At 36.2% G+C, this 9842-nt stretch overlaps 2 protein-coding genes across 2 annotated transcripts; one reads left to right on the top strand and one right to left on the bottom strand.

Moving 5' to 3' along the window:
- Positions 1–527: 527 nt before the first annotated feature.
- On the bottom strand, positions 528–5298 carry LOC105193409 (beta-1,3-galactosyltransferase 5). The gene is made up of 2 exons (XM_011157841.3): positions 5097–5298; positions 528–2499 (listed from the first exon to the last, which is right to left on the bottom strand). The coding sequence occupies exons 1-2, from the start codon at positions 5227–5229 to the stop codon at positions 1367–1369; spliced, it is 1266 nt and encodes a 421-aa protein (XP_011156143.1). The 5' UTR covers positions 5230–5298; the 3' UTR covers positions 528–1366.
- Positions 5299–5942: 644 nt separating this feature from the next.
- LOC105208016 lies at positions 5943–7832 on the top strand. The gene is made up of 2 exons (XM_039448895.1): positions 5943–6413; positions 6485–7832. The coding sequence occupies exons 1-2, from the start codon at positions 6392–6394 to the stop codon at positions 7711–7713; spliced, it is 1251 nt and encodes a 416-aa protein (XP_039304829.1). The 5' UTR covers positions 5943–6391; the 3' UTR covers positions 7714–7832.
- Positions 7833–9842: the final 2010 nt, after the last annotated feature.

Raw genomic sequence — 9842 nt, 5'->3', positions numbered from 1 at the left:
CTTTGCTATTTCATATCATTAATTTACGAATAAAATATTAAATTTATTTAATGATACATATTATAATTGTTTTGAGCAATCTGACTTTAAAAAGTTAGGACTTTCTAATTTACAATATAAATTATAAATAATACTTTCATTAAAATTAAATTTTAATTATAACTAAGTTAACTTAATTTTAATATAAATTGTAACGTAACTTAATTAAATTTATAACCCATTATTTTTAATCAAAGAAATGTTAACTTATCCAATCCTACATATTACATATTATATATAATTATATGTGCAATTTTATATATATATATATATATATATATATATATATAATATATAAATGTTATATGTCATTAAATATTCTGCAATTTATTAATATTTGTTAACATTATGTATGTATATACGGAAAAAATTAGTATCAAATTAAAACTAATGCATTCTATTTAATAATTATTATTTCATGTATAAGCAACAATAGAAAATCTTTAAACAATTGATAATTTAAAATTTTATGGCTAAGTTTCATTTTCTCGCTGCTATGAAAATCAGGTGACTATTCTCAGATCAATACTGGATACAATTGTTCGAAATTGTTCAGTATACTCTAAATAAGGGGTGCCGCCGGTGTGAATGCAGGAAAATCATAGGAACGCTCATTCATCGCTAAATGCGCGACGAAAACACAGGCGGTCATATCTATAGGAGAATGATTTAACACCGGATTTAGAATGTAAAGCAAAAGCAGTTAAAGTTATACAATTATCTGCGCTTACATCACGCACCTCTCTCTCTTTCTCTCTCTCTCTTCTCGAGAAAATAAAATTTCTATTATATTACAGAGAATAATATTTTACAAAATTAATTCTACGATGATAAAAATATTTCTTTGGAATTCAGAGAGATATAAAAAAATACAAAAAATAGTAGCTTCCGTCCTCTCCAGCTATCGGAGATTTCCTCCAGAATAAAAAGAATTACGTACGACCTGTGTGAGGTAAGCCCGACTTCATGGACACGATTGTGGCGTGCATCGTGTAAAAATTTCAGCGGCGAGATCTCTACGCCGTATTTTGCGGCACAATTTCTCACTATGCTCTCCCGTGCATGCCACTCACTCGCACTTGAACCGAATGTGATGCGTGTATACGTGTGTATGTTTGTGTGTGTGTGTGTGTGTGTGTGTGTGTGTGTGTTGAATGTAGCTACGTGTGCACATGTGCGAGGTCGTCAGTGAAAACGGCCGGTATATATCGCGTCAGCCGGTCGGCGTGTAACCGACACTCGAATCGCATTAAGGCGGTAACGATCGCACCACTTGGTTCGCCAGGGTCAAGCGTAGGACCTTCGTCGCCTTTGGCCGCGCTGGCTATCACTTGCACTTACTCTTACCGTCGAGCAGCTTCTTCCAGAGGTCAAACTGTTCGCTATACTTGACCATGTGTATGCTGATGCCGCGCTGGATGTTGCACGCGGTGTACTGTATCCGCTTGTTCAGGAACTCGTTGGCGTGCGAACGCCTGATGCCGATCTTGTGCGCGACGATACCCGTGGTGAACACGTCTTCCAGCTTCAGATATGTCTGGTCCAGAGCGGCGTCGTATAAACGACGCACCGTATCGCTCGACAACAGGTACGCCGGTCCGGTGGTAAAGTCCGGAAATATCGACTGCTGAAACTGCGCCTGCGACACGTAATACTTGCTCTTGCGGTTCCGGATCGGCTTCCACTTTCTGGCCAGTCGGCCGAATATCACGTTACGGTCTTTCGCGTGTTTGTACACGAACGCCAACAACCGCGGCACATTGATGAACATGTCGTCGTCGGTCTTCAGAAGGTATTTGATTTTGGAGCAATAGGCGTCCACCCACTCCAACGTCGAGATAGTCTTGAGCGTCAGATTCGAGTACGAGTCAAGGAAGCGGCCGCGTATCACGTCGTTGTACATGTTCTGCTCCTTGCGCAGGATCGTCTCCACTCTTGGATCATGAGTGGTGCCAAGCATGAAGAGCACGCTCATGTCACTGCGCTGGCCAAAGTGGCCCCAGGTCTGTCGGATTGCCGTTCGCGCCTCAAGATGGGTCGGCGCAGACATCACGATCACCACTAGATCCATGTCTTTGCCGAGGTTCGGACAGCGCTCCGGGATCGACACGGTGTGCCCGGCCTCGTATATGGCGCGCGCCGAATCATTGCGAATCACGATTGGCGCCAGCTTGGTCGAATTAGTGACGACAACCCTCGTCGCTTGAGGCTTCTCGTTCGCGATCCGCTTCGAGCTGACCAACGTGCTCACGGAAGACGATGACGACGACGACAACGACGAGGACAGGGATTGCGCGCTAGAGGAGGTCGACACCGTGGTGATGAAAATCAAGGAGCTGTTGCTGGAGTTGTGCGCTGCGTATGGTGCGCTCAGAGACATGCCGTCCGAGCTAGAATTTCTGGACTGGCTGAGACTGACGTTCGTGTGCGCGTGAAGGCCGTCTTGATACGTGAAGTAACCTGAAATTCATTAATTCTGAATAACGATCAAGTGATAAAGAAAAGCTGAGAAGATTGGGTAATAACTAATTAAAAAGTTAAAAGTTAAATAATAAAATTAGAAAGTTAATTATTTTTACTTTAATTATTTTTTTTAACAAATAATCTTTAACTTAATAATTTTTTGAAAGTTAAAAATTTATCCACAAGTACAAAAGAAAAATCTGTAAAAAATACATTATCATATAAAAAATAATATTCCTTTGTTATTTCGTATAAACTTAATTTACAAATAAAATATTAAATATTAAACATTTAATGTTCTATATTGCAATTGCTTTGTTATTTGTATATAATAATCTAACTTTTCTAAAATTATAACATTTTAATTTAATTTAAATAATGCTTTTTGAAATTAACTTTTAAGTTAATTTAATCTTAATACAACTTTTCTATCAGCTTTTTGTTCGTATAACCTTTAATGTAACTAAATTAATTTTAGAAGACATTTAATAACTTTAATTTAATTGAGTTAAAAAAATTAACTTATTTAATCTTAAAGATCTTTTATCTTATTTGCATCTGACTTTACAAAATCAGCAAAAATTTTTTTGGCTCAGCAAAAATAGTTAATCCCTTTAAAAAAATTAAACAACAAAGGTGGAAGAATTAGAGTATAATGGTCAGACAACAATTCTGATTAATTGTAGTCAATATCCCACTGTTATCCAAAAAGTATTAATTTTCTTTGTGTTTGTTATGCTTGGACAATATTGAAAATTTGGTTATTTTGATTTTACATATCTTTAAAACTACTCCTACACTTAAAATTTTTCTTAATGTTTCTTTATATAGTATTGTTTGGCATATAATTTGATTCAAATTTCGAGAGCCATAAAATAGCCAAAATTTACTGTTACTTTTTATTTTTATGATGGGTCATATACTAATTCTTCTTCAATCCATTATGCTGTGTCGCTATATTTTTATAAATAATATTTAATGTAATAACATTCAATATAATAAATGTCATAATTTTGAGTTTGAAATATATTGAAGAATAATGATAAATATAAAGAGTTTGATGAATATAATTGTTAAGTTTTCAATTTATAACATGTTGTGATTAACAAAATAATATATATTAAAATAATTACTATTAAAATACTATTAATAAAATGATTGTATAAAATGTAAATGGGTAGTCACTTTTTCCCTATTAATAAAATCTCATGAAGATACAGGATTTTCCAGAATTTTCAAAAAGAAGTTCTCTGAAAATTTGATACAGTAAACATACAATGTAAAAAAAGCCGTACATAAAAATTATCATACTGTTTAATCAAATTTTGTCAATTTCCCGCACAGAAAAAAGAAATTCTTGTTTTGAGAATATCTTTTTCTATATTAAGAAGAAAACAATAATATCTTCCAATAACAATATATTTAAGAATTAGAATTTTTTAATATTATAATCATTGAAAATCAAAACAATCATATTGTGTTCTTTAAATAATTATTATAGTATTAAAGTAAAAATATAGTATTTTGCTAAAAATTAAAATTATTAAATTTTTTAAGGAAAATTGTATATATTCATATAAGCAAGATTATCATTGTTTCATATAATATATAAAGAAGAATAAAGTTTCTTCTTTATATATATGAAACAATGATTGTTAAATGATTGTTAAATAGAATATAATAGCTTTAATTTGATATTAATGTTTTATACTTTTCTTTCTGTGTAAAAATTCTCGAGTTTTCTAAGAATTTTGTTCAAAATTCTAGGGAAAATTGGGAAATTTTTTTATAATGAAGTTTAAAAATAAATTTATTTTATTATATTTTTTAACGTTCCGTAATCATATCATTACGAAGAAAAGTAATTTGAGGTTGGATATTAAATTTGGGAAGGTACTAGTAAAAAATAATATGAACTAAATATGACATATAAAGATCTATTCATAATACGCGGATTTAACACTATAAATACAGAATTTGAAATGTGATAAATGACATAATGTTAATTCTTAGGATGCTTTCCTTTCATTTAATGATACAAGTGTCATTCTATCTTTGTTACTTATTGAATATCAAAGAAGGATAGAATGCTATTGTCGTCTCTTATCATTAAACAGAAAGTACCCTTAAACTGATGAATCATCATACATCTGCTTTTTTTACAAAAATTAATTTTATACTAATTTTTTTATAAAAACTCTAACGTCTAACATAAATGTACGTGAATGTAAGATGCATATTTATTACTAAGCAATTTTGCAATATTAAAAAAAAACCAAAAACAATTTTGTCAGAGAAAGAGATAGAACCCAGCAAGTATAGAATATAACATGGATGTAATGTCACGTAACACGTACATGTATTATATCTATGTTATGTAGCATTTATCTATGTTACATTCGGTATTTGCTGGGAATTTAAGGACAAAATTCTAAAAATTTCTCCGAGTATCAATAAAATACGAAAGTCCAGGCCACCAGGTTTTTCAAGGATAGAAAACAAGATTCCTTGAAAATTCCAGGATTTCACAATTTTTCCCAATAGTAGACAATCTGTCGCCATGTAATTGTATAATAAGAATTATGGATGCTTACTGGTGTTTCGCGGCAAGCTGTATTGGTGAACATCATACGCGGCGGTGCGGTAGTACGCGTAAAAGGTCAGGCCGATCAGCGCGAGGATCAGAGTCTGTAGAAGACGACTCCTGAGATGCAGGTAGTGAAACATGACGAACGCTTGCTCTCGATCGCACTACTCTCTTTCTTCGTTTTCGCTTTCGCAAGGCGAGCTCCCCGGCGAGAACTATATCATCGTGCGCGTCGTGCGGCGGACGACCTGACGGCCGTCGTCGTCGTCGCTCCCTCGTGGACTCCACCGCGGATAGGAGCACCGCTGCGGAGTACCGACGTACGGCGGATTATTCCCATACTGCGCGCCGGGCCCCACTTGTCGTCCGTTCCCTCGTTCGAGATAGAGAGAGGGAGGAGGTGGAGGATTGCGGCGGACCCTGGCCCCGCTTCCAAGAGGACGGCTTCGTCCAAGCTTCCTCCGCGCGTCGTCACATCACACGGCGCACGTTGTCGCGCACTCCATCGTCGTCGTCGACGACCGTCCGCACTCCGGAGGCGCGCCTCTATCGAAGGGTGACCCACTTCCGTTGCTAACGGGTGTCGCGCGACAACGGATCTTCCCATACCGACAAGATGCTGTTACCGTCGGAGCGTCTTCTATTTCTTCGTCTCGTCGGATAAAGCGACGCACCCACGCACCTGCTACTTCTCTTCATCGCCGTTAGATGATGCGATGTGCACAATTGATGTGGCGTTCTTACACTCTTTCACTTACACTTACACTTACACTTTCTACACCTGTTATCAATTTTCCTTGTAAACATATTCAACTATCTTTTATTACTTAGCAACACACTAAACATCTGTTGTTATAAACATTTACTTCTTTATTATTATTCTGCTTGTCAAAGAGTTTACATGTCTCAATAAATTTCTCTCAATCAAATATAAATCTAGTGATTTATACAATAAGTAATCGCTACCAGGTGGAGCGTTGTGGCCGGCGGATGTTCGCGCCTTTTCTTTCAGTCAATTTTATTAATATATGTTTTGTGCGACATATTTATAGTAGTATTTGTGTGGATATCACTTTCAATCCTCTTCTTCTGGCTCCTCGGAAGAGCCTATGACTTTTCTCACGCTAGTCCTGCGTATAGGATAGTAAAAGTAGGTGATCCTAACCTTTTGGCGTTACGGGCCGGCCGGCAAACACGTGCTGTCTCCTCGATATTCGATATGAAGAAATAGGACCAGATCTATGGCGTTTTATAATTAAACAAACTTTGGAAGATAATCACATTGACGAACCTGATGTAAAGATGCGGAATACGAATAAGAAAGGTAATTTGACAATGGACGAAGATGATGTATTAATTCTGAACTATAGTAAAAAGAAATCTCGTATTATATAGGTGCAAGAAATAAGACCAAGGCGCAAGATTCCACAGCCAACTCTCCGTTAAAAACGTCCGAGGGAAACAAGTCGGGTATAGGGAATGTAAGCGGGATGAACAATGTCGGTGCACAGATTAAGGATATGAAAGGCGAGACTAATTCGATGGAGACTGTAAGAAGCTTCAAGTATGACGCTTTCTCGAGAGCACCTTTTATCGTGTACTTTAGCATTAAGTCAACCAATGGGGCCGATAGGTCACAGACGTCGCGGTTTAAGATCTCCGAGAAACTCGATAAGTGTAATGTAAAATTTAACAAAATTACGAAATACTCTAAAGATATTTGGAAAGCGACGTTTCCATCGAAAACACTAGCGAATAGTGTGATCACGAACAAAATGGTGCAAGACCTGGGGATAACAGCTTTCATTCCGAAATACAAAATCAGCAGGAAGATAGTCATCGAGGAAATCCCTGATGATATGTCTATGGCAGAGGTCAAGGAAATCGTGGAGGAAGAAAATTCTAATCTCTTAATAACAAATCTATATAGACTCAAGCAGCGCAACGAAAATACCAGGGAGATAGAAGATTCAGAAGAAGTTTGTATGGAGCTAAGAGGTGAAATTATCCCTAAGGAGATGTCAATCTTAAAACTTGTTATACCAGTGAGGCCGTTTATACAGTCGATACGTGTATGTTTCAAATGTGGACGTATAGGTCACGTTAGTAAATTCTGTGAGAATCCGGCTGCCTGCCTGACATGCGCTGGGGATCATCAATCGCGAAAAGAGCCGTGTTCAGCGGCTAAAAATTGCGTAAACTGTGGACGTGGACACAACACTTTAGATCGTGAATGTCCTGCATATAAGAAACACCAAGAAATTGCCAAGGTTATGGCATACGACAACCTTCCCTTCCTCGAGGCACAGTCCTTGGTGGAGAGGGACTACGATGGACTTGTGAGGAAAGTACATGACTACAAGACACTGAAAGATTTACTCCTTTTTCCATCCAAGGGTGTAAATCGTAGGATGACTCAGGGGTCAATGGAAGAGAACACCTCATATAGACTAGAAGTTTTAAAAAAAACTAAAGGTGGTGTTAGAGATCAGCTAAGTAACATTGCAGAGATAATTTTGTCTGATCCAGATGTAGAAATTTTATGTGAAAGAATTAAAAAAACTATAGATTTGCATGTGACAAACAGTCTCAGAAAAGATAAAGGTAATGGATCGAACAAATAAATTTAATTCTTTGAAAATAGCTGGAATTTTAAATCTATGATGTCACGATACAACAAATTAAAGGGATGTGCCGGATAACGAATGTATCGGATAAAGAATTAAAAAGGTATATATACAAATTTGCATTACAAGACTAACATTGTTTTTGCGATTTTACAATGTTACAGTAAACGTTGCATAATGCTCATTAGCAACAAAGAAATTATTTTATAGTTATTTTTTTAAATAAAGTATTTTATAAAATCTTCATAAAATAAAACTTTGTTTTGTGGCACTTATTAATGAAATGATCTACGAAGAATCATTAATTTGTGAATTTTTGTAATTAAAAGTGCTTTTTATCCTTTATTATATGGAAAAGTACACTTAAATACTGACGTTGACAGTTCGAGATGACACTCAAATTGAGTACTAATCTTCAAGTTGAAGGTTTATTTGGGAGTTAACACTCTTGATTTGAGTGTTATCTTGGATCATTAATGCCTAATTGAATGTATTTTTTCGTAAGAGATGACATTAGTTGTTAATATTTAATGGTCTTCCTATTTCATAAATGCATCAATTTTCTTTTTTTAATGAATTGTTTAAATAAATTTTACATAAGATTTTTTCAGCAGAAGTGTGTAGATTAGGAAAGAAAGAATGCTACAGATAAGTTTTTTATAAAAGAATCTGCCTTCAGTCTATCGGAAGACTTGAGCAAAATGAGGAAGTAGATCATAACGTTGACAGAATCTTAACATTTGTTGCAAGATTTACAGTAATCAATCAGCACATTATTAAGGCATGACATATTAAATATTTCAATAATTATGCTTAAACAAAAAAAAATAATTGCACAATTACCATAATTTAACTATAATTTATAGTTATTTTCGGTATCATTTAATTGTACATTTATAATTATTATTTTAACCATATAAATCAGAGCTCGGCAAGAAATGCACATTTCGCCCGATTTTCAGTTGACTCCGCCTAGCGCTCGTCCCTTACCTCGACGTCCCGCGCGCAGCCAACGAGCCGCGCGAGGCTCAGGACCGTGTCACCTCGCGACTCGCGACCGTATCGTGTCACCGGTCACCGGACCTCGAATACATATTTTTAATAGAGTTGAGCAAAAATTCACTACCTGTGAATTAGTCACTGATAATAAAAATTCACGTTCACGACTTGTGAACAAATATGAAAATTCACTGTGAATAGTGTGAATGAGACTTTTGGCTTTCCGCACTGTCGGGTAGTCACCAAATTAAAAAGTTATACATTAAAATGCGCAATTAAAGATTATTTGCAATGCAAAGTACAAATTAGAATCTAAGATTTATTAAATAAAAGTTTTAGTTTACGTTTTTTATAATATATATTATATATTATATATTATACAGGGTGTTTCAGACCACCCGTACACCCCTTTTCTCTTCGCAGGATTAGGACCAATCAAAAATATGTTCAGACGAAAGTTGTAGGGTTTCAAAAGATCTATTCAATGATCTTATCAGTTTGACCTTGGATGGCGTCGCCAAGGTCAGATCGAAATCACATTAAGTTTTTTAAATGGAACACCCTATTTTTGATTCCAGAATCTAATAGCTGGTGTCAAGACCTTTCCAAAACACTATAAGAATGTTTATTTTCGTTGACTACTTTCCGAGTTGTGCAGCTTGAAAGTTACACTACCGCCAGCATCAGCATTACTCAAGATGTACCATGTGGTGGTTACTTAGTCGGATTTAATCTTGTGTGTGGGTGTGTGCATACGTGCATGCGTATGTGTATGGGGGAGGAAAAGGGGAGTCAAAGTTTTATGTACTCTGCTTTTGTTTATTAACTGGATTGATTATGTTTGATGATCAATCATGTCCAGATTGACTGTATGCATTTTCCCGTGCTTAGCATTATCCAGAATGAACGACGTGGACGTGACGAGAATTTCATCCCATTGGGGTGCTTGATTCACGTGAGTCCCCTTGCCTCTCACGTTTGGGGTGCTTGATTCACGTGAGTCCACTTGCCTCTCACGTTTGGGGTGCTTGATTCACGTGAGTCCCCTTGCCTCTCACGTTTGGGGTGCTTGATTCACGTGAGTCCCCTTGCCTCTCACGTTTGGGGTGCTTGATTCACGTGAGTCC

Source organism: Solenopsis invicta, chromosome 5 (genome assembly GCF_016802725.1).
Source record: "Solenopsis invicta isolate M01_SB chromosome 5, UNIL_Sinv_3.0, whole genome shotgun sequence".
Classification (NCBI taxonomy): domain Eukaryota; kingdom Metazoa; phylum Arthropoda; class Insecta; order Hymenoptera; family Formicidae; genus Solenopsis; species Solenopsis invicta.
The sequence above is the reverse complement of the archived record's forward strand: the minus strand, read 5'-3'. Positions and strand labels throughout refer to the sequence as shown.